We start from the raw sequence: 22,526 nt of genomic DNA on the forward strand, positions 1-22,526 counted from the left end.
AGAAAGAGATACATGAGAGAAAAAGATGAGAGAGGGGAGAGAGATGAGAGAGAGAGAGAAAGAGACAGGCAGAAAGAGAGAGGGAGAGATGAGAGAAAGAAAGAGATGAGAGAGACAGATGAGAGAGAGAGACAGACAGACAAAGAGAGAGGGGGAGAGAGATGAAAGAGAGTTACACAGAGAGAAAGAGCAAGAGACAAACAGAAAGAGGGAGATGAGAGAGAAAGAAAAAAAGAGAAAGAGAGAGGGGGGGAGATGAGAGATCCCAGTATTTTGTTTTCTATGGGAAATGGGTTCAAATTGTGTGTGTAAGGTTGCAGAAGCAGGCGGCCAAGCTAAGTGCCTGAAGAACCCCATCCCATTACTGGGAGTCCAGGCACTTCAGCGAGCAGCGCGCTGGATTCATATTAGTGGTCCGTGGGATTTACAATTATGAATTTAGTTATCCCTGAAGTCCAAAAGGTTAATGACCCCTGATTTAACAACTTAGTGCAAAGAGATGAAATTGAAGAGTGGCTAAGATCTGGGGAAACCTATCTGATAATGAAAGATCCAGCAAAGGGGGCAGCACCAGGCAACTACAGGCCAATTACCTCTTTATCAACAATTTTTAAATTGTTAACTGGTAACTGGTGCTGTCCAACAGCATCTAGTTAAAAACAATCACTTTCTACCTGAGCAGAAAGGAAACCGCCCCAATAGCAGTGGAAGAAACAATCAACTCCTAATTAATAACATGATTTTCGAAAACTGCAAGAGAAGGAAGACCAACCTGGATTGACTACAAAAAGGCATTTGACTATCTGCCACATGACTGGATAGTCAAGTGTCTAGAAATAACAGGAGTCAGTAGAAACATCAGAAGTGCAAAGATTGATGGCATAACACACAGTTGCAGGTCAATGGTGACAGAGTGGGAGAGGTTAATATCAAGAGAGGAATATTTCAAGGAGATTCACTGTCACTGTCATTGCACTGTTTCCTCTGTCAACAATACTGAATAACTCAGGCTTCAGCTATCAAACATCAAAAACAACTGCCAGAGTATCCCACCTTCTTTACATGGATGATCTGAAGTTATATGGAAAAACACATCTGAAATAGAATCACTGCTCAACACTGTCCATATATATATAACCAAGATACTGCAATAGAGTTTGGCTTGGACAAATGTGCCACACTTACCATCAGACAAGGAAAAATAGTGAAAACTGAAGGAATCAAATGTCCCACGAAAATAACTTTAAGAGTTTGGATGATTATTACTACAAATACCTGGCTATCCTTCAAGCTGGCAACATCAAGCACATTGAAGTCAAGAAAAATATTAGAGGTAATTATATCAAGAGAGTGAAGATCTTAAAGTCCAAACTCAATGGAGAAAACACCACCAAAGCTATCAACACAAGGGAAATTCCAGGTATCAGATACTCAGCAGGAATAGTGGACCGGACTCAACAGAACTAAAAATAATGACAAAGAATCAGGCCCTTCATCCTCACAGCAACAGTGACGACTACCTGCCAAGGCAAATAGGTGGGCATGGAATGTTGCAAGTACATCAGAAGAAGAATATCTGAAGAACAATGAAGAAAATGAACTGAAGTTAGTATGCCAGGGAGGCTTATTAACTATTGGAGAGACCAAACTGGACTACAAGAAAGATCAACTGAAGAACAGAATGGAGGCATGGGAAGACAAAACATTACATGGCTAGTACATTAAAAAATAGTAGGGAAAGCAGATAATAGCAAGATCTGGCAATGGCTAATAGCAAGAAAGTTGAAGAAAGAGACCGAGGGACTAATTCTGGCTGCACAAGGCCAATCCTTAAGGACAAATTTATACAAAGCCAGAATTGAGACGATAGCAAGTGTTGCCTATGCAAAGAAGCTGAAAGTGGACCACTTAATAAACTGCTGCAAGATCACACAGACTGACAAAAGCAGTAGCAGGACAAAGTAGCAACAATAGTGCAATGGAAGATCTGCAAGAAGTATCATTTGCCTGCAAGCAATAATTGGTGGGACCATAAAATAGAGAAAGATATAGAAAATGAAGAAGTTAAATTGCTTTGGGATTTCAGAATTCAAACAGATAGGCACCTGCCACATAACATCCCAACCTTAACAATTGTTGATATGAAAGACAAAAAAGTCTGGATAGTGGATGCCTGAAGACAGCAAAATGGAAGAGAAAGAACTGGAGAAGAAAACAAATGACAAAGACCTACAAATAGAAAACTACTGTGACAAAAGCAAGCAAAGGTAGTATCAATAGTAATAAGGACCTTGGGTGCAATCCCAAAACAACTGGAGCACCACTGGAACACCATTGGTATTGACAAATTATCCATCAGTCAATTGCAAAAGGCAGCTTAACTCGGAGCTGCTTCTATCCTGCAATATCTCAAGCACCATCAAACATCCACATCTACCTATCCTGGGTCGCTGGTAAGGACTTGATAGGTAGATTAAAATGCCATCACCAGTCTGAACATCTGGCTAACTGTGCGATGATCAATAAATAAATAACTGAACTATGGGAGTTGTGCAGGCAGTATTTACCATAGCAACATTATACAGAGCCAAAGATTTTTATATTCTAATTTTTAAATATAATTACATATGCAATGCAAAATTAACAAATTACTCACTAATTGATTTTCCTGGATAAAGCTTTGCCTGAGGATAGCCAGGGATCATTTTTTCATTTTTAGCTCTTAAATTTTCAAGTTCATGTTTGATAATGTATTGACATTCTGCCATTGTAAGAAAATCATGATTATCCTCTAAACAAAAAAGAAATGCATTATTGAAAACTAGATTCTTATTTTGACAAGTTCAAATTCTAAAATCCTTTATGTAATATGATATATTCAGAAATAAGCTTTCCAATATCACATTAGAAGAGTCTCCACTTTCCTAAAGCTGTTAATTATTAAGGAAGATACTGTATATTTATTAAAAGTACAGATTACAATGTTTAAAAAATATTTAATATAAATGCTGAATAACTTTTATAATCACAGGAAACTTAAGCCTAAGCAAAATATTCAATTTTACATTCTAAGTTCAGAAGATCAGAAATTAATAAAATGCTGGAATTCTAAGCAAAATATGTCTTTATGCTTATTTATTTAACAATATCTCCTGAAATGGTTAATAGTGTGATCCTAAATAGCAAGAAACGTAAACTGATTTCACAATTAACTGTTTTTTTTACCTGCAAAATCTTTAAAGTTTTTTCTAGATGTATATGTAAACGCTCTCATCGTGTTATCATTACATTCTTTAACCAACCCTACAGTTTCAGCTCCTAGAAGCAGCCTTAAATTAGATGCTCCAACAAGATATATGTTCTTGCTTCCTTCAATCTCTTTTCCTTCCTCCAACAATGATCTAACTAAAAGTTGGGCTCCTTAAAAAAAGGAAAACAAATGAAGTAAATTACTATGTACTGTGTGTATTATGTTGACAGGTTATGCTAAATCATAAACATGGGAATGACAGTATATTCACAAAATTTGTTTGGATAAAATTAAACCAATTACACAGTGATTTCATTTATTGGGTTACTTCTGTCATGAAATTCTTGGATTAAAGGCAGTGCTGAATTAGGGAAGGTTAGAAATGAGTAGAACCAGAGGGGAAGAAAAAAAATCAATGGAAACTGATTAAATTAGAATATTTCCTAATATTTTCAATTAAATAAAGCATTAATAAACATGTAAACTCAACGTGTAGTCCTCAATGGAATTGCATCTACATGGAGGAAAGTATGCAGTGGTTTACCCTAAGTCTCTGTTTTAGGCCCAGTTCTCTTCAACATCTTCATCAATGATTTGGATGAGGGAATAAATGGGGAACTCATCAAATTTGCAGATGACACCAAGCTGGCAGGAATAGCCAACACTCCAGAAGACAGGCTTAAGATACAGAAGGATCTTGACAAACTTGAACATTGGGCACTATCTAATAAAATGAAATTCAATGGTGAAAAGAGTAAGGTTCTACATTTAGGCAAGAAACCTTGCTCACCTTGTGGTACCTTGCTCAATAGTAGTAACTGTGAGAGGGATCTTGGAGTCCTAGTGGACAACCATTTAAATATGAGCCAGAAGTGTGCAGCAGCTGCCAAAAAAGCCAACACAGTTCTAGGCTACATAAATAGAGGGATAGAATCAAGATCACGTGAAGTATTAATACCACTTTATAATGCCTTGGTAAGGCCACACTTGAAATACTGCATTCAGTTTTGGTCGCCACGATGTAGAAAAGATGTGGAGACTCTAGAAAGAGTGCAGAGAAGAGCAACAAAGATGATTAGGGGACTGGAGACTAAAACATATGAAGAATGGTTGCAGGAACTGGGTATGTCTAGTTTAATGAAAAGAAGGACTAGGGGAGACATTATAGCAGTGTTCCAATATCTCACGGGTTGCCACAAAGAAGAGGGAGTCAAACTATTCTCCAAGGCACCTGAGGGTAGAACAAGAAGCAATGGGTGGAAACTAATCAACGAGAGAAGCAACTTAGAACTGAGGAGAAATTTCCTGACAGTTAGAACAATTGATCAGTGGAACAGCTTGGCTCCAGAAGTTGTGAATGCCCCAACACTGAAAGTCTTTAAGAAGATGTTGGTTAGCCATTTGTCTGAAATGGTATAGGCAGGGGGTTGGACTAGAAGACCTCTAAGGTCCCTTCCAACTCTGCTATTATATTGTATTATTGTATTGTAAATTAGTCTATTTTGATACTCACACGAAAGCAGAATAAAACCAACAAATAAATAAAAAGCAGGGTCTTTACTATCAACACCTTTTATGCAAAATATTTTGATATAAACTGTTTCAAACACAGAAATCCATAAAATAGTGAACTTCAAAGATTTTGAAAATGTTTTACACTCAAAACAAAGCTGTTCTGAGTACACAAAATTGTTCATAGCTCTATTTATAATATACATTCAAAACATTTTAAAGTAAATAAACCAAAATATTTATAATTAATTTTGAAAAATCTACTATTTCAATTTTGTATATCAATGTAGTTTAATAAGAGAGTTATATTTAATATATTTAATAGCATGATTATTACAGTGGCACTGAGTGCACCACTGAAGGACCTGAAAGATCAAGTTAGGGATAGATTGTCATGGAGAAAACCTACCGTATTTTTTGGAGTATAAGATGCACTGGAATATAAGACACACCAAGGTTTTGAAGAGGCAAATAAAAAAAAAGTAGGTAAGTAGATAGAGGGATAGAGAGGGAGTGGAAGAGAGAGAAATACAATAGGTAGGTAGGGAGAGAGTAGATAGGTAGGTAGGTAGAGGGATAGAGAGAGAGAGAAACAGAAAGAAATATAGAGAGAGAGAAATACAGTAGATAGGTAGAGAGAGAGAGAAAGAGAGTAGGTAGGTTGGTAGGTAGAAGGGTAGAGAGAGAAATAGAGAGAGGGAGAGAAATACAGTAGATAGGTAGGGAAAGAGGGAGAGAGAGTAGGTAGGTAGATGTTTCCAGGTGTATTCATCCATTTGCTGGAAAAGGAAATTGCTGATAATCTGCAGCGCCTAAGACTTTATTTCTCCTGGCACAGCACTTGATCAATCTAATTCTCATCAATCAGTTAAAGAGCTTTCCAAAAGGAAAAAAAAGTTTTTGCAATCTGCAAACCTCTCAATACGGTCCGTTTTTCATGAAAACGGGTCAGTTTTTTTTCTTAAAAGGCATGAATAGCCTTGGGGAGGGCTTGCAGAGTGCTCCTGGGGATGGGGGAGCAAAAAACAAGCAAAAATGGCCCGTTTTTTTGTCCAAAAAATTGCATGCATAGCTTATGGAGGCTTACAGAGTGCTGCTGGGAGTTGGGGGGAAAAATGGCCCGTGTTTTGCTCATTTCTGCCCTTGCTAGCCCCCAGGAGCTCTCTGAAAGCCTCCATAAAGGTATGAACAGCCATTGTGGTGAAGGGGGCGGGGCTTCGGGAGGCAAAAAATGCTGTATTCGATGTATAAGATGCATCCAGATTTTCAGCCTCTTTTTTGAGGAAAAAATGTGCGTCTTATACTCGGAAAAATATGGTAACTATCTGGTTACTAAGAGTCAACCCTGACTTAATGGCACATAACAAAATGATTTTCTATTCATATAATTCTTTTCTCAAAGTTTTGGATTAAAAAGAAAAGAAAATATAATTCATTCCCCAAAAATATCAATAAATGCTACATTACAATATAATCAAGTTATATTAATAAAAAAATAAACAGCTAGTAATTTCCATGGAGGAATTTCCACATATGCTCAATTTTTTTCCATTCAAATAATTGGGACTAAAATTTTAACTACCGTATTTTTTGAGTATAAGACGCACCAGAGTATAAGACGCACCAAGGTTTTGAAGAGGCAAATTAAAAAAAAAGTTTTTGCACTCTGCAAACTTCCCCAAAACCTCCCCCGTTTTTTTGTGAAAACTGGCCCATTCCCCCGACAAAAGGCATGAATAGCCTTTTGGGGGCTTGCAGAGTGCTCTTGGGAGGGGGTGAAATGAGCAAACAATGGCCCGTTTTTGTGAAAAACAGGCCCATTTTTCATAAACAAAAGGGCATGGATAGCCTTTAGGAAGCTTATAGAGTGCTCCTTGGGGCTGGTGGGGGGGGAAAGTGAGCAAAAATGGTCCATGTTTTGCTCTTTTCTGCCCTCCCCAGCCCCCAGGAGCTCTCTAAAAGCTTCCTAAAGGCTATGCACGGCCATTTTGGTGAAGGGGGCGGGCTTTCAGGAGGCAAAAAATGCTGTATTCAGTGTATAAGATGCACCCAGATTTTCAGCCTCTTTTTTTAGGGAAAAAGGTGCATCTTATACTCTGAAAAATACGGTAATGGTTATCTAGGAATACAAATTTAAATACAAATTTAAATTACAAGTGTAACAATATCCTCTATTGTTCACAACAAAAAAGTGCTTTGTTATAAAGCACAAAACTCCTTTACTTATGTGGGTGCTGCAACTGTGAGTAAAAAAAAACAGGAAAATGTGAGCTCTAGGCAAGTGGGTAATATAGTCATTTCTTCCCTATTTTCACATTTGCATAACATTTCTCCTTTAAGAATCCCCAACACAGTTTCTATGAAAGTACTCCTTGACTTATGACTCTTTATTCAGCAACTATTCAAAATTAGGCATTGCTTTTAAAAGATTTTCTAAAATGTAATTTACCTAAGTCTAGAGCTGGAAACCTCAGGCTAAATGGAAGCATTATTTAATAAATATCTCCAAACTCCAGTCCAGGAAAAAAAACATTTCTGTTAATTCTAGAAGGTGGAATTCCTTTCTATTTTTTTAAGTTTAAAACTTAATCCCTGAAGCAGGTACATACAGATACACACAGTATTTGATTTCTGGAGTCTGTTGTAATCACCTCCCCCTGTGTGTGTGTGTGTGTGTGTGTGTGTGTGTGTGTGTTTGCATGTCATCTGCAATAAAGCAATTTATCAAGCCATATCTAAATACAGAATAATAGAGTTGGAATGGACCTTGGAGGTCTTCTTTCCTGCTCAGGAAGGAAAACTATATTATTTCAGACAAATGGTTGTCCAATCTCTTCTTAAAACTTTTAGTGTTGGTGCATTCACAACCCTGGAAGCAAGTTGTTCCACTGAGTGTAAGTGTTCTAACTGTCAGAAAATTTCTCCTCAGTTCTAGGTTGCTTCTCTTCTTGACTAGTTTCCATCCATTGCTTCTTGTGTAATCTGAGAGCTTCTACTGTAAGCAAATTCCTAAATATGAAGTTAATTTTCTCAGGAGTTGAAACATATTCCTTGCCTGCATAAATTATTTTAATGTGGAAAAATAGACAAACTGAATAACTTAAACACATATCTTAGTACATATCCTATATTTGTAGCTAAATACAACATTTAAACTGGTTCTCTTGTTAGGTCCAAAACTATTTTATGCCTCTCTCATTCACATTTCCAAAATAGAATACAAAGTGTCTTTGCAAAAGAAAAATGTTTAGTAGCAGCCTGAAAAATCTCTTTGCCTACACATACACATTATTTACTATTGTGTACTCACCTCCATTCTTCTTCTTCCCTACAATCTTCTGCATCAGCCACTCTTTGGTTTCATTTTTGGTATTTTGGGCAAGCTCAACCACCACCAAAGGCTTGAAATTAGCCTCAAATGTATCATATGCAGACCAGCTTATCTTCATCTTTTTGGACAACCAACTTATCAAATAAGTAGAAATAAAAAGGTTTGTGGTTGTGAAAAATGGTAATATTCAAGGCAGCATTGTGACAAAACTACTTTTGCCTGCAGCAACAGCTAAATTTTACTATCAAACTGAAAAAGACATTTCCAGTTTATCTACATATTTTCAAACAAGTTCTGTTGTTTATGTTGACATTTTTCAAAGAACCCAATTTCCTTCTTCATTTTGATATTCTCTAAACTCTAGATTCTAAAGTTTTGAGATTTTTACACAAATTATCTGCAGATTACACTGAAATCAAAAAATATTTGCAAGGCATCTAACTGAAGAAATGTAATATATGTAAATCCTTGTATCAAATATGGTAGATATGTTAAAACAGAAGTTTATCCTGATGTTTTAATTTCTAGTTGTTATTTATTTTTTAAAAAAAATCTCATGCTTTTGTATAATTTTAAACTATTTAACCTGAACTAACCTAATTGAGTTTAAAGACACATTACATTACATAATGCTCTAGCCACACAAATAAAACCAATACATATTTATCATTAATGAGGTACTTATAACTGCAATATGACCTTGTTCAGATAATAATAATGGGACTGCAAGATTTTTAGTTTAGTTATCAAATTATTCTAATCCTATAAAGATAGAACTATGATATAGAAAGATATATTTTATGTTTTTCTATTCAATTTTCAGCCAGATACTATTTCAATATGTTGTATTTTCTATTATCAGCATTTAGAGACTGGCTAACATCTATTTTCCCACAAACCTAAGAGAATGTTAATAAATTTCATTCAGATTAAGATCAGCATTTTAAGACAGGCCATGTCAGGAGACAAAACACAAGAATTTCTAAAATACAGTTTTACTGGAAAACCTGTCAAGAGTTTTGCTCTGCCCTATGTCATATTTCCCCACTCCAAAACAAGATATAATTGTTTTGAGATTCTTTCTCATGCTCCCCATTTTCTCTGGATCGAGCTGTTGTTTCTCTTTAACCATTCAACTATTCCTTTTCCAAGATTATCTCTACATTGCTTTACAGCAATGTAGCTCTCTTGCCTTAGCATTTCTACCTTAGTTAATTTAGTTATGTATTACTATGCTTATCTTACTTCTTTTGTTGCTTAAGTTATAGCATTCCCCCTTACTTTCTACCTTTTCTTTGATTTACGGTAATTTTCTTTCTTAATTTGAGGTGTTTTTTTGTACTATAGTAAATTTGGCCATCTCAGCTGATTTTGTTCTTAATTCACTCAGTTTCTAAAAGGTAGACCTCATGGCTCATTACCAGGCTGCAGTACTATGCTCTGCAGCTCTTTCTACTCACTGATAGTTCCTAGACTGGGTCTCTTGCTCTGGAACTCTTATGGACCTTTGCTACTTCTGACCACTGTCAATTCCTAGAGTCTCTCCTCATCCTTTGTTATGAGCTTTCTGATACTCTTTTATCTTGGATTCTATACTCTAGTGCTGTTCAGTCAGATCCTGCCTCACCCCACTGAGTCTACTGTAGGGGAATGTTTTTGGACTATCCTGGCCTCTTCAAACAGCAGCACTGCTGAGATAATTCAAGTGCCTTTTTTAGCTGTTCCACTGCTTGCTGAGCTGTTCTTTGTTCACTGTTTTCCAGACTGGTCATGTCCTGCACTTGTACGTCTTAATTGCCAGCATCTGCCTCTGCTAGTGAATAGTGTCTATATTTGGTCTCTCACAACATTTCTCATGTGTCAACAATCTGAGGGAACTCAGCCTAACAGAGACCAGCTGGTGTTAGCAAGGGATTGTCTCTGCTGTGACTCTCATAAAGCTTTGGCCTACAGCTATCATCTCTACTCATTGCTTTACTTTGTCATCATTGTCACATATCTTGAATGTGCTATCAATCTCTGGTTATTCTCACAGCCTTTCCTCTTTTTCTTGGCACTTCTTGCTCTTTCTCCTCTACCCTGAACAATAGCTCTCCCATTGCAACTTAGTAATAGTTTTACTTTCCACCCCCCACCCCCCAAACTATTTGATTATTTTGGCCTTCCAGCTTCTATGCTTTTCTCAAGGCAATGGGCAAGAGTTAAAGAATCAGATTTTCATTTTGAGCAGGGCAGAGTTCTAAAAAGGTGTGTGTGTGTACATACGTACGTACGTATGTACATACATACATACATATGTATATAGGTGAAACTCAAAAAATTTGAATATTGTGCAAAAGTTCATTTATTTCAGTAATGCAACTTAAAAGGTGAAACTAATGTATGAGATAAGACTCATTACATGCAAAGCAAGATAGTTCAAGTCGTGATTTGTCATAATTGTGATGATTATGGCTTACAGTTCATGAAAACCCCAAATCCACCATCTCGGAAAATTAAAATATTACATTCAATCAATAAAACAAGGATTGCACATAGAACAATATCGGACCTCTGAAAAGTATAAGCATGCATATGTACTCAGTACTTGGTTTGGGCCCCTTTTGCAGCAATTACTGCCTCAATGAGGCGTGGCATTGAACTATCTTGCTTTGCATGTAATGAGTCTTATCTCATATATTAGTTCCACCTTTTAAGTTGCATTACTGAAATAAATGAACTTTTACACGATATTCTAATTTTTCCAGTTTCATATATATATATATATATGCTGGTCTTGTTGTATTTGGGTGTTTTCCCATGTAAGATTGAGATTGTCTTGGCAACGTTTCGGCGAAGTCTCACTTGCCATCTTCAGGCTGGGTTTTGGGCTTAAAGTGTGGCCGGAGCTGCTGTCTTTCTATAAACCTTGGTGGGGATGTGTGGAGTGCTGGCTTTGTTTCAGTAAATGGAATGATTGGTCGTGTAGTTGTATCATGATTGGTAGATTGCTGCTGATTGGTGCTGGCTGTGTGTCCATTGTTGTTTTGTGTTGTAACGGCCTGGGTGGTGGGTGGGGCTCGTTTGTTGACTAGGGCTGGTTTCCAGATGTCTAGTAGGCAGGAAGTATCGTCACGTTTATTCATGTTGTGAGGGTGTTTCTCTATTTCGATAGCTTCCATAATTATTCTCTTGTTGAAGTGTTCAGTTTTGGAGATTAACCTGGTTCCTTCAAAATTAATTTCATGTCCTGTAGCTTTAAGGTGCTGGAAAAGGGAGGAAGTTTTTTCTTTTTTTTCTTACTGCGTTCTTGCGTTCTGTGATGCATGCATTTATTCTCCTGTTCGTTTGTCCTATGTATGTTGCAGGGCAGATTTTGCATGGTATTTCATAGACCCCTTGGTTTTCTAGCTGGATTTTGCCTTTCGGGTTTCTTAAGATGTTGGCTATTTTTTGGTCAGTGTTGAAGGCTGTCTTGATATTGTGTTTGTGGAGAATTTTGCTGATTCTATCTGTGGTGCCTTTGATGTAAGGGAGGAGGGTGATGATGTTGTCCTGTTCTATGTCCCAGTTTTTGGGGGGAGTCTCCCTTTGGATTAGGTTAGTAATTGTTTTTCTTTGGTATCCGTTGGAGATTAATACGTTTGTGAGAGTGTGTAATTCAGTTTTCAGATGGTCTTTGTCGACTAGGCGTTTTGTTCTGGAGATGAGGGTCTTGGCTACAGAGTTGATCTGTGCAGGGTGATGATGAGATTGTGTGTTCAAGTAGTGGTTGGTGTGTGTTTTTTTCTGGTAGATGGTGTGTCCTAGGGAGCCATTGGGTTTTTTGTAGACTTCCTCCCTTTTCCAGCACCTTAAAGCTACAGGACATGAAATTAATTTTGAAGGCACCAGGTTAATCTCCAAAACTGAACACTTCAACAAGAGAATAATTATGGAAGCTATCGAAATAGAGAAACACCCTCACAACATGAATAAACGTGATGATACTTCCCACCTACCAGACATCTGGAAACCAGCCCTAGTCAACAAACGAGCCCTACCCACCACCCAGGCCATTACAACATGAAACAACAATGGACACACAGCCAGCACCAATCAGCACCAATCTAGCAATCATGATACAACCACACAACCAATCATTCCACTTACTGAATCAAAGCCAGCACTCCACACACCCCCACCAAGATTTATAGAAAGATGGCAGCTCTGACCATGCTTTAAGCCCAAAACCCAACCTGAAGATTGTGAGTGAGACTTTGCCAAAACTTTGCCAACACAATCTCAATCTTACATGGGAAAAGACCCAAATATAACAAGACCAGCACACCTACACCCATGAATATATATATACATACACATACACACACACACACACACTATGTTTCCCCAAAAATATTATTTTCTTTTGACCCCCAAAATAACCCCAAAAATAAGCGCTTGGCCTTCTTTTCAGGAGGTCTTATTATTTTTGAGGTGCAGGAGGCGGCGAGCATGGTCACCTCATGGCTGCTGCTGTGTTGCAATATTTTCGGGGAGGACTTATTTTCAGGGGAAGGCTTTTTTTAGCCCATGCGCTCAAAAGTCTTATTGGGTTTATTATCTGGGGAGGTCTTATCATTTTCATTTTATTTCTCAAATAATATTATGGAGAAAACTAAACGTCTTCAAAATTGTCTTTATACGCCACACATACCATTATTATTTTGAAATTAGATGCAAACTTCAAAGGTACTTACTAGATGTTATTCTAACTAAAAAGGGGTGAAACCAGAGAGATTAGAAAGAAGATAAAAGAAAAGACCCTATATGAAATGCCTGTGCCTTTTAAAACAGCTGCTTTTGCTCTTCTTCATTATTTTTGTTTTATAGAGTATATATCTCTTATTTCTCTATTAAAGAACGTATATCTTATGTAATTTGGGTATATTTATCACTTCAAGATAATTGTTCACTTGTAATTTATAAAGCAAACAGGTTATCGGGGTAGCATATAACATTTGTCAAGATCTAATACAGAGTTAGTATTAATTACAACATAAATCTTTATTTTTGTATTTTTAGCCTTTTGTTTTTTAATTCAATGATTCTTCAAATAAAGAAATAAATTTGTTTCATAGTTTGGAAAAGTTAAATATTATTTTTAAATTATATATAATTATTAATTTAATTTAGCTACTGTTTAGGTTAATTGTGATGTTTATTGTGTTATATTTTGGACTACATATTACATCCATACCCTTTATTTAGTGTTGTTGATATTTTATAGTAATACATAATATCATAGTTATTTTTGAATAGTTGTATCTATTTGAAATATTTCATAAATTATTTTGCAATTCTTATGTTGGTCAAAGATGAATATAAAGATTGATTGACTAAAATTCTCTGTTTTCAATTTAATTTTTAGTTGTCTTCTAATTATATCTTTTAAAAATGGATGAAAGGAGAAATGTATTTCATTTATGCAATCCATAATAAAATTTATAAAATATTTTTAGAATTATTCTGTGCTGTCTCAAGGAGTACCTAAATTTTCACTCTGAAAGCAGACACTCCAAAGGAAGAAAAAGAAACATTACATTTTACTTTCAGAGTACATAGTATGATGAAGCAAGAAACTTGAGTTGATCATAATTTCCCAACAATTTTCCAGCAGACTAAAAGCTCATGTGTTTGTAACAGTAAAATAATTATATACTCACTTCAAATGTTATGTAAAACATGTATGCAACATTTCAACAAATTCAAAATTGCAACTTTATATGGTAGTTGCATGAAAACTCTTTGAACTCTGAAAATTCCCTGAATTTGAAAACTTTTAAAATTTTAGCAATTATTTTAATATTGAAGATAAATGTACAAAATAACATGCAATGCCATAGAAAAGTGATAACAGTAGCAAACTTCAAAGACGTCAAAAGACAACCCATGCAGGGTGACGTCATCACCATGAAAACGCAATAATTACATTCTGGCGACATGTTTGGTGCAAATGCACAAGTTGCATCACTACAACGATGTTATTAGGCAAACGTTTCCACTTCCCCCTTCCTCCCAGCACTGCCCCAAGGATGCCTTGCATACCCCAGTGTATCGTTCAGTCAGGAATTTGTCACGTTATCAACGTTTAACTTGTTCTTTAAGTCTATTTTGCCCTCTTCCTCCATGGTTTTATTTTGTGGTGTTAGCTTCTATTGGGAATTCTTTTAAGATATAATCCTAGCAAAGATTCCTATTTAAGGCTGTCATTCTATACCCATACCACGTGCAAGAAGTTAGCCTAGAGTCCTAGACATACCGAGACCTGCACTCGATCCCTACCCTTCCCCCCAGACTCCTCCTCTCATCTTCTCTTAAAGGCAGAACTAGAGCTCTGGAAGGGAAAGTAATTGAAGAAATGTGGCGCTCCTTTTCTTAGAAGGGTGCAGAAAAGAGAGTTCGCCTTCTGCAAATTTATCCGCTGCCACCCGGCTGCGCCTCTTTTCCCGAGCAGGGAGTGCCAAAGGAAAAACACCCGGCAAGGGAAAGAAAGGGCAAGGTCCAAACAACAAGGATGAGGATACTAAGTTTCGGAAAAATCTAAGTGCAAACTGTATGAGATCATAGAAGTAATCTCGGATGAGGCGAATGATATGATAGCAGCGGTATCCCAAGCACCCCCTCCTTTGGTTTCCTTCCTGAAACTTTTTCCCGACCGATCCCCCCTACTCATCCTTCCCTCTTTTAGGGAACAAGGAAGAAGCCTCCGGCCTTTCATCGAGAGGAAGAGAGAGCTTCTTTCCCTACATACGCCCTCGTCCACTCACTCACCCTCAGCCTGTCTTCTCAACGGCCACCAGGGGGAGGGAAGGCTACGCCGCGGCTCCACAACAGACCATGACAGCCACTAACGGGAGGAATCACTCCAGACGATCTGCGCTTGCTTGGAGGGGCGGGACTTCCACTCGCCCCGCCTCTATGGTGAGAAAGAAAGGTTTTATTGGTTCTCTGCAAATGCCCTGTCGTGCGCGTGTACGCAGATGCGCGCGCACCTCCCTCTCCCTATGTTGCGAGTAGAGAAAAGGTTTTGAATATAGAAATGCGTGAGTTGTTCGCGTGTGTATTTAGATCTAAGATTTAGCTGTATTTTCTATTTTCTTGCCCAATGACTGACTCATTCTTCCTTTTCCTGGGCACCTAAAACCATAATGGGCACGTATGTACTTTTTTATTTATAAAGTTTTTTATTTTTTTCATTTTCATAACAAATAACTACATGTATACTATTACATAACCAACATCATATTATATTGTTAAATGTTTACATCAGTTCGTCTTACCATCAACTCCCAAAAACAATTATTGGCTCTTCTGCTCTCCATACACCATATTTATATCCTGCCCATCACTTTCTTCTCCCTCTCTCCTCCTCCTCCCTACCTCCTTTGTTCCCTTTGTTGCCTTCTCTACTTCCCCTTCCTCTCGCCTTCTCCTCTCTCCCCTTTCCACTCCTCCTTTCTCTCCTACTCTTCCCCCCTTATCCCCTCTCCTATCCCTCTCTTCTTTCCTTACCTCTCTTCTCTACTCCGCACTCTTCCTCTCATTTACTTGGTGTATTTCAGCCTATGAGCAAGCTCCATTTTATGTTGATGGTATTTATAATTCCTTTTCAATATACATATTTAATTTTATCATTTTATCGCTGCCCCTTCTTCACCTCCCCCCCCCCCAGGGAGGTTCCCATCCAAAATGGATCTCAGCATTGGTTTGTCAGACAGAGTTCATGTGAGGCTCTTAAGAGCTCACACACTCCATGTCTGTCCAGCTGAAGAACTTCCGGTCGACTCTGGGCATGTGTATACTTAACTGGTGTTTTTTTGAGGTGTTATATTGCTTACATAAACACCAAAACAGAATTTATTTATTTAAATTATAGCACATCTTCATCCAGTTATCTTCTATTGGATAATTATTGAGGCAGACATTGAGAGTATATCTATACATTGTGCATAAATACATAACCAGCACAAGCAGAGAGTTGCAATCATAGAGTTGCAAATCTACCACTATTCAATATCTTCATAACTTCCATCTACGATTTTTTTCCACATTTAAAATGACCTTCATCTTGACAATATTCATGTTACATTTAGCATAAAAGATAGGTAGTGGATATTGCATATCAAAACATTTTGTATATCATCTTAAAACATGCTCACTAAATATCGGAATTCCATATGATACCAAACAGAAAATTATTTTTCCTATAAAAAAATTGTACTGAGAAAATGGAATTAATTCATTGCATCATAGTGTTCTTACCTTGATATGTACTTAAAAAAAATTAAGATGAATGATAATATAACTAGTTTCCTCCTCTTGCTTTCTTAATGTTATCACATTTCAGAACCTAAAAAGCCTCTGGTATTTGATCGACCTCTTAAACCAGTGACAATAGATGAAGGCAAGATCCTGCAACTTGCTTACCATGTAGTTGGATCACAGCCCACTAAGAGCCAGTTGCTGAAATCTGGGAGAGAGCTTAGATCAGTGTTTCTCAACCTTGGCAACTTGAAGATGTCTGGACTTCCAACTCCCAGAATTCCCCAGCTAGCAAATGCTGGATGGGGAATTCTGGGAGTTGAAGTCCGGATATCTTCAGGTTGCCAAGGTTGAGAAACACTGCCTTAGATCCTCTGATAAATGCAGCTTCAGGTTGGCAAATGGAACAGCTCTCTTAGAGATCCAAGCAGTTACTAAATCTGATTCTGCGGAATATGTGTGCAAAGCCTCAAACGCAGCTGGAAGTGATTCTTCTAAGTCAAAAGTGGCAGTGAAAGGTACAGTTAAATTGAATATTTAGAGAGAGAACAACAATTCAAAGGCTGCCTGATCCTCCATCGCTCGCTCGCTGTTTCGCCCACCCGGATTGCCTCGGCGCCACTCTGGCTACCTACGTCCGTCCTCGCCTGGCAGCTACGGCGACATCAAGATAAAGTGGCTTGGAAACAAAGGGGCCTCAGAGCCCTGCCTAAACAGCGGCGGGGTCCTCTCCCGGCCAGGCTCTTCCCTCTCACTCTTCATCTTGATGATGTCGCTGCAGCTGCTGGGCGCTGACGGACGGAGGTAGCCAGAGCGGTGCCGAAGCGGTCCGGGCGGGCAAAAGAGCAAGCGAGCGATGGACGATCAGGCAGCCTGATGCTCGCTCGCTTGCTCGCTGGGAGGCATGGAGAAGAGTGTGAAGTTCAGCGGAGGCAGGGAGGTTCTCGGCATTTTGGGAAGCCGCAAAAGCGACTGGGGAGCACCAAGAACCTTCCTGCCTCCGCTGGACTTCGCGCTCTTCTCCGCACACTCTTCGCGGTGGCAGTAGACGTCCAGAAGTGGCTTTTGGGGCTAATGGAGCCTGGACTTCCAGCCCAACAGCCCCCGCAGCGTCTGAACATCAATTGAAATCGCGAGGAGCGTGCGGAGAAGAGGGTGAAGTCCAATGAAGGCATGAATGCAAAAACGACACCTACTACTCCCTTGCAAGGGGAGCGAAGGAAACTGCCTGGGTCTCCGCTCCCCACCTCATCTGTCTGGAGCCACCAAAAGCTTTAGACTCTGGCGGTGGTGCTGGTTTCCTGCCACTTTGGCATCCCTGAAATGTGACTCTGCATTCTCCCTTTCCTTCACCCCTCCTCCCTTCAAAAGCTGTGAGGCGCTTTCTTAGTGCCAGTTGCCCAGCTGGCATAGCCTCATGTGCGTGCCTCCTCCTTTCTCCTCCTCCTCACTCCCCAGAGGCTCTTCTCCTTTCCAGAGATCAGTGGGAGCCGGGCACAAGGGATGAGAGGCTGCTTTTGAAACCACATCTTGGAAAACTTTGCTGGGAAGGGAGGTGGGGAACCGGGGGGGGCGCCCTGGAACGGCCCCATGGTTTGCTGGCAGCCACGCCTCCTAGGCAAGTTCAGGGAGGTCCTAGGAGGCCGGCTGCACTGCACAAGCTACCACCCGCGAGTGGCGACAGAACGGGCGGGGAAAGCGAGCTAGGAGGTGGGGCAGGCGCTCCATGAGGAACCTCTTCTAACCGGTTCGGTAGATTTGTGGAATCTCTTCTACAGAAGAGGTTAGAACCGGCAGAAACCCACCCCTGGATCCCAGGCACCAGCTAAAACAACTAAGCAAGCTAAACATATAAAGCAACAGCAATACAAGGATATTCTGGAGGTGGATGGTCCTTTTTACTATGCAGGAGAGACAATGTACAATACTCCTGTATTTCACCAAGAAAACTACATGGATGGCAATATACTGTCAATGGGCCTTTCAGTTGGTCACTACATGTTGCTGAGGAAGACCTAAGGATCTTTTAGAGCACTAATGGTGTTTTTGACATAGTTCAATTTCAGGTGTATAATTGCTGATATTGCCATGCAGGAAACGAACATCCGGAGTTGCAAACAGTATCATAATTGAAACATGAAAAGTGAAAAGCAAGAACATAAGAAAGCTCAACATGGTGGGAAATTAGACTATATATTGTTAGGTATTAACAAATTGAAATGGATTAAAATTGGATATTTCCAGGCAGAATATCATACACAAAAAGCTAAGAAGGAATCAAATTATTTTCATAATCAAGAAGGACAAGAAATAACAATATTTGGATTCTATGCAGGTAGTCATCAACAGGCACATAGAGATAAACAACATATATCATTCAAAAGAAACACTCAAAAACAAAAAAGGAAACCAAAACACCAAAATACCTTCTCACCAGCAATTAACCCCCAGATAAACAGATTAACACCAAGATTAATACTAGACAAACAAGAAGTAAATAATACCCCAATCAAGGAACTACCAACTCAGACAAACAGGCTAAGAGTAAACAACAGCTTGATCAAGAAACCACAAAGAACACTCCCACCAATACTGACAGCTACTAGTGTATTTAAAAAAGCAAACCACATTCCCTTCTAGCACTGATGATGTTATCTAGTTTGGTAATAAAAAGTCTGCAAGAAAACAACCTGCTCTGAGCATCAAGGACCTCAAAAATCACAAATTGTTTATCTGCAAATTCCAAGCCAGGCTAAGGTGAAAGAAAACAGTTAACAATTTTTTGCAATAGGATTTTGAATATATACTTATCACTCCCAAGGAAAACAGGAAGAATTTGAAATAGAGAACCAGATAGAGACCAGAGAAATGGTGGAATAAAATCAAAGAAGTTGCTAAGGATTCATGTAAAAAAAGATTTTTGAAAAACCAAGAAACAGAATTAATTGTAGAAATTCCCAGGAAGAGAAGCCAAAGCTAAGAAAATCAAGGATCTCTGGAAGCAAATTAACAAAAGAAAAAAAAATCCATTTTTTCCCCAAGAGACAAAAATCAGTATTACGTCTTCTGCAAAAGAAATCAAAGAAGGAAATAGACACAAAAAACTCAAGGACAGTCTTCCAAAGGACCTCCAAACCCAAAAGAATGTTCTAGCTTAAATTGGTAGGCCACAGAACACCAATGGATAGATAACTGATCAAAGAAAATCAAACAAGGGGTGAAAACTGTGTACTGAAAGGGGTGAAGTGGAAATCTGTACAGTACAGATGAAATATTCTTTAGGCAATATTTCCTATTACAAAAATCTCTAGTGCTAGAAAATGAAGTTAATCAGCACACCAAACATTACCATGTTGGAAGCCAATAAGAATCAATGGAATGCCTACAGGAATGTAGCAAGCAACATAATCTGTAAATTTTGATCAAATTATGCCAATAAACTGGAGAATGGCATAGTTGCCAACAGAGGTCAGTCTACAAAAAAGGACAATAACAGGATTTGTAAACTATTGTAGACTGCTTAATTTCACATCCTAGCAATAGTGCCTAGGATTATCCAGTACAGATTGGAACCCTATATGGAAAGGAAAAAGCCATATTTCAAACTGGTTTTAGAGAAGACTAAGGAATACAAGATATTATTACTGACAGACACAGGATAAAAGAAAAAGCCAAAAAAGTTTATATGCTCTTCATTAATTATAGAAAAACTTTTGAGTGTGTGCACCACGTCAAGCTATGAAAAGTACTTAGAAGATATTAAATACTGAACATTTTCATGCAATAAAGGCCTTGGAAAATATACGGAGATGCTGTAATGTCTTTATATCTAGAAAGATCAGAATCATGCAGATGCATATAATGATTATGACATCAATTAGAACTATAAAGAAGCGGACTTCCGGTTCCGGCTGCTGATCGCGACGGGCAGGCTCTGCTCTCCCCGCACTTTTCTGGTGGGCTCCCCACTATCTGGGGGGCACAGGATGCCTTGGAGGGGCTCCTGCCGAAGGGGCGGCGTAGCGGGGAATCCCCTGAGTCGGCGGCGGCCGGGGGGGGGGGGCTCCCTGCATCGCACTAGGCACCGGGAGGCATGATGGGGAGGCGCTGCGGCGTCTTCATGAGGAGGCAGCTGGAAAAACGCAAGATCTGAAGGACGCAGTTGCTGTGTGGTGAGGTGGAAACTTTCCCCCGTCCCCTTGCTTGATCGAAAGAAAAAAAAATTTGCCAGCCGTTTTTAGAGTTACTTTCAAGTTGGCTCGGAGAAGCGCGACTGGAGGGAGGGGGATTTCCTCCCCCCTCGGACAGGCGGCTTTAAAAGGTTTTGCTCTCTCCCCTAGAGGAGGAGGAGGGGAGAGAGCCATGTAATGGAATCACGCTCATAACAAAGGCAGATTTTGGACTGTAATCCTGTAAATGAGGTGATGATCTGAAAACTTTGAAAACTTTTCGTTATGCCTTCTGATTCCGAAGCTGGCAAGGCAAGATGGCACACTTCCGTCGTCTTTACAGACTCTGAAATTTGACTCCACCCATAGGAGCTTCAGGCATCTTGTCTTTGTCTCCGTGACACTCAGATAAATCTCTTGTTGTTATTGGACTCCGCTTGGAACAAAGGACTTTATTACTTTATTGCCAGAAGCTGAAACCAGAAAAAACTCTCTTCTGCTGGGATTCCTTGCCTCCTAATCTCTCTTGGCGGTTTTCCTCTCTAATTGTTTTCTCTCTGTATTGACTTTGCACTCTCTCTGCTCACTATAATGCCACCTAAAAGACCACCCCCGGGGAAGCCGGGCTTTGCTGTCTCCGCCCCGACATCTTCAGCGTCCAGTCCCAGTGGACAACAGACCTTAACTTCTTTGTTGCAGCCAAAGCCTTCTGAGATGGACTTTCAGCAGATGTTTCAACAAATCTTAAAGGGACAGGAGGACTTAAAAAGTCAACTAAAGGAGATGAATGAGCAGCTTAAAGAGAACCAAGACCCGGCGATTAAAAATTCACAGAGATTGGATCTTTTGGAGGAGGGGACAGCTGAGATGAGGGGGGAGGTAAAAGGGGTGCAGAAGGGGAACCAAGAGCTTGAGAACCACCAGATAAAAACAGAATTTGAAAGAATGTCCTTTTTCCTTAGGTTTCAAAATGTGGTTGAGGCGGATGATGAAGACTTAAGGGACATCATGACAAACCTTTTGGCTGAATACATCCAAAAAGAAAAACAACAGATGGGGTGGGACCTGGACCTGGTTTATAGAGTAAATTCAGCATATGCTAGAACACATAATGTTCCAAGGGAGGTACATATTAAATTTCTCAGAAAGACTACAAGAGATGAGATTCTGAGTGTGCAAAGGGGGCAAGCTTTAAAATATCAGGATAGAGAAATAACCATCTTGAAACAGATGCCTAAGAAAGTGAGAGAGAAAAGAAAAAACTATTCGCAGCTAGCGAAGTTATACCAGAAAGGGGTGTGGTTCAGATGGTTGATGCCTGAAGGCATGCTAATATTCTGGGAGGACACAAGAGTTAGAATCAACACAACCACAGAGGCTCAGGCCTTTATGGAAAAAAATAAAGAACTCCTAGATAAATCCGATGATCCTATACCAGACTTACAGGACACGGGAGGGGCCGGAGCTCTGCTGGCAGGGGGAGAAGGGGCAATAAAGTTTATATGCTGACAAAATATTACTATTTAGTATTAAACTAATTTATGTATAAATGAAAATTATGAGCACGGGGGGAGGGGACACCTCCTACATATTGTAACTGCCAAAATTTGTAACTTATTCCACCACCCCTTTTCCTTGTTATTTTTTTTAAAAAACCAATAAAACTTTGTTTAAAAAAAAAGAACTATAAAGAAGCAATGTAAAGAAAATATTGATGTTTTTGAACTTCGCTAAGACTCTTGTTCATACATGGATAGGCAAGAAAACATACAAATAAATCATAAAAAAGTCAATCCAGAGCTGTCAGTAGAAGCACAAAGACCATATCATATTTTGGATATATTATGTATAGACCTGATTTCATGATAAGCTTTTAATGCTGGAAAGGGGGGGGGGGATAAGAGGGCAACCAGGAGCAGAGTAGATGGACTCAGTTACAGTGGTGATGGGAAGATCTGAAGGACCAGGTTATGGTTGCTAA

General features: G+C 39.0%; 2 protein-coding genes across 4 annotated transcripts in view; one reads left to right on the forward strand and one right to left on the reverse strand.

The window, feature by feature from the left end:
* ANO10 (anoctamin 10) overlaps window positions 1–15,019 on the reverse strand; it is a 126,906-nt gene extending 111,887 nt beyond the window's left edge. For 2 of the 3 annotated variants that reach the window (XM_081970106.1, XM_081970108.1), the window contains exons 1-4: window positions 14,886–15,019; window positions 8,073–8,227; window positions 3,226–3,420; window positions 2,657–2,791 (exon numbers count right to left, since the gene is read on the reverse strand). In XM_081970106.1, the coding sequence (XP_081826232.1) occupies window positions 2,657–2,791; window positions 3,226–3,420; window positions 8,073–8,211 (469 nt within the window). In that variant the 5' untranslated portion in view covers window positions 8,212–8,227; window positions 14,886–15,019. The remainder of the gene's footprint in view (window positions 1–2,656; window positions 2,792–3,225; window positions 3,421–8,072; window positions 8,228–14,885) is intronic. The other variant, XM_081970107.1, reaches the window with a different exon arrangement.
* Window positions 15,020–15,130: 111 nt separating this feature from the next.
* Window positions 15,131–22,526, forward strand: part of ABHD5 (abhydrolase domain containing 5, lysophosphatidic acid acyltransferase) — a 110,898-nt gene continuing 103,502 nt past the window's right edge. Inside the window, exon 1 of the mRNA XM_081970855.1 lies at window positions 15,131–15,270. Coding sequence (XP_081826981.1) covers window positions 15,263–15,270 — 8 coding nt within the window. The 5' untranslated portion in view covers window positions 15,131–15,262. The remainder of the gene's footprint in view (window positions 15,271–22,526) is intronic.

This window comes from Natrix helvetica, assembly GCF_964273705.1.
Source record: "Natrix helvetica genome assembly, chromosome: Z".
Classification (NCBI taxonomy): Eukaryota; Metazoa; Chordata; class Lepidosauria; order Squamata; family Natricidae; genus Natrix; species Natrix helvetica.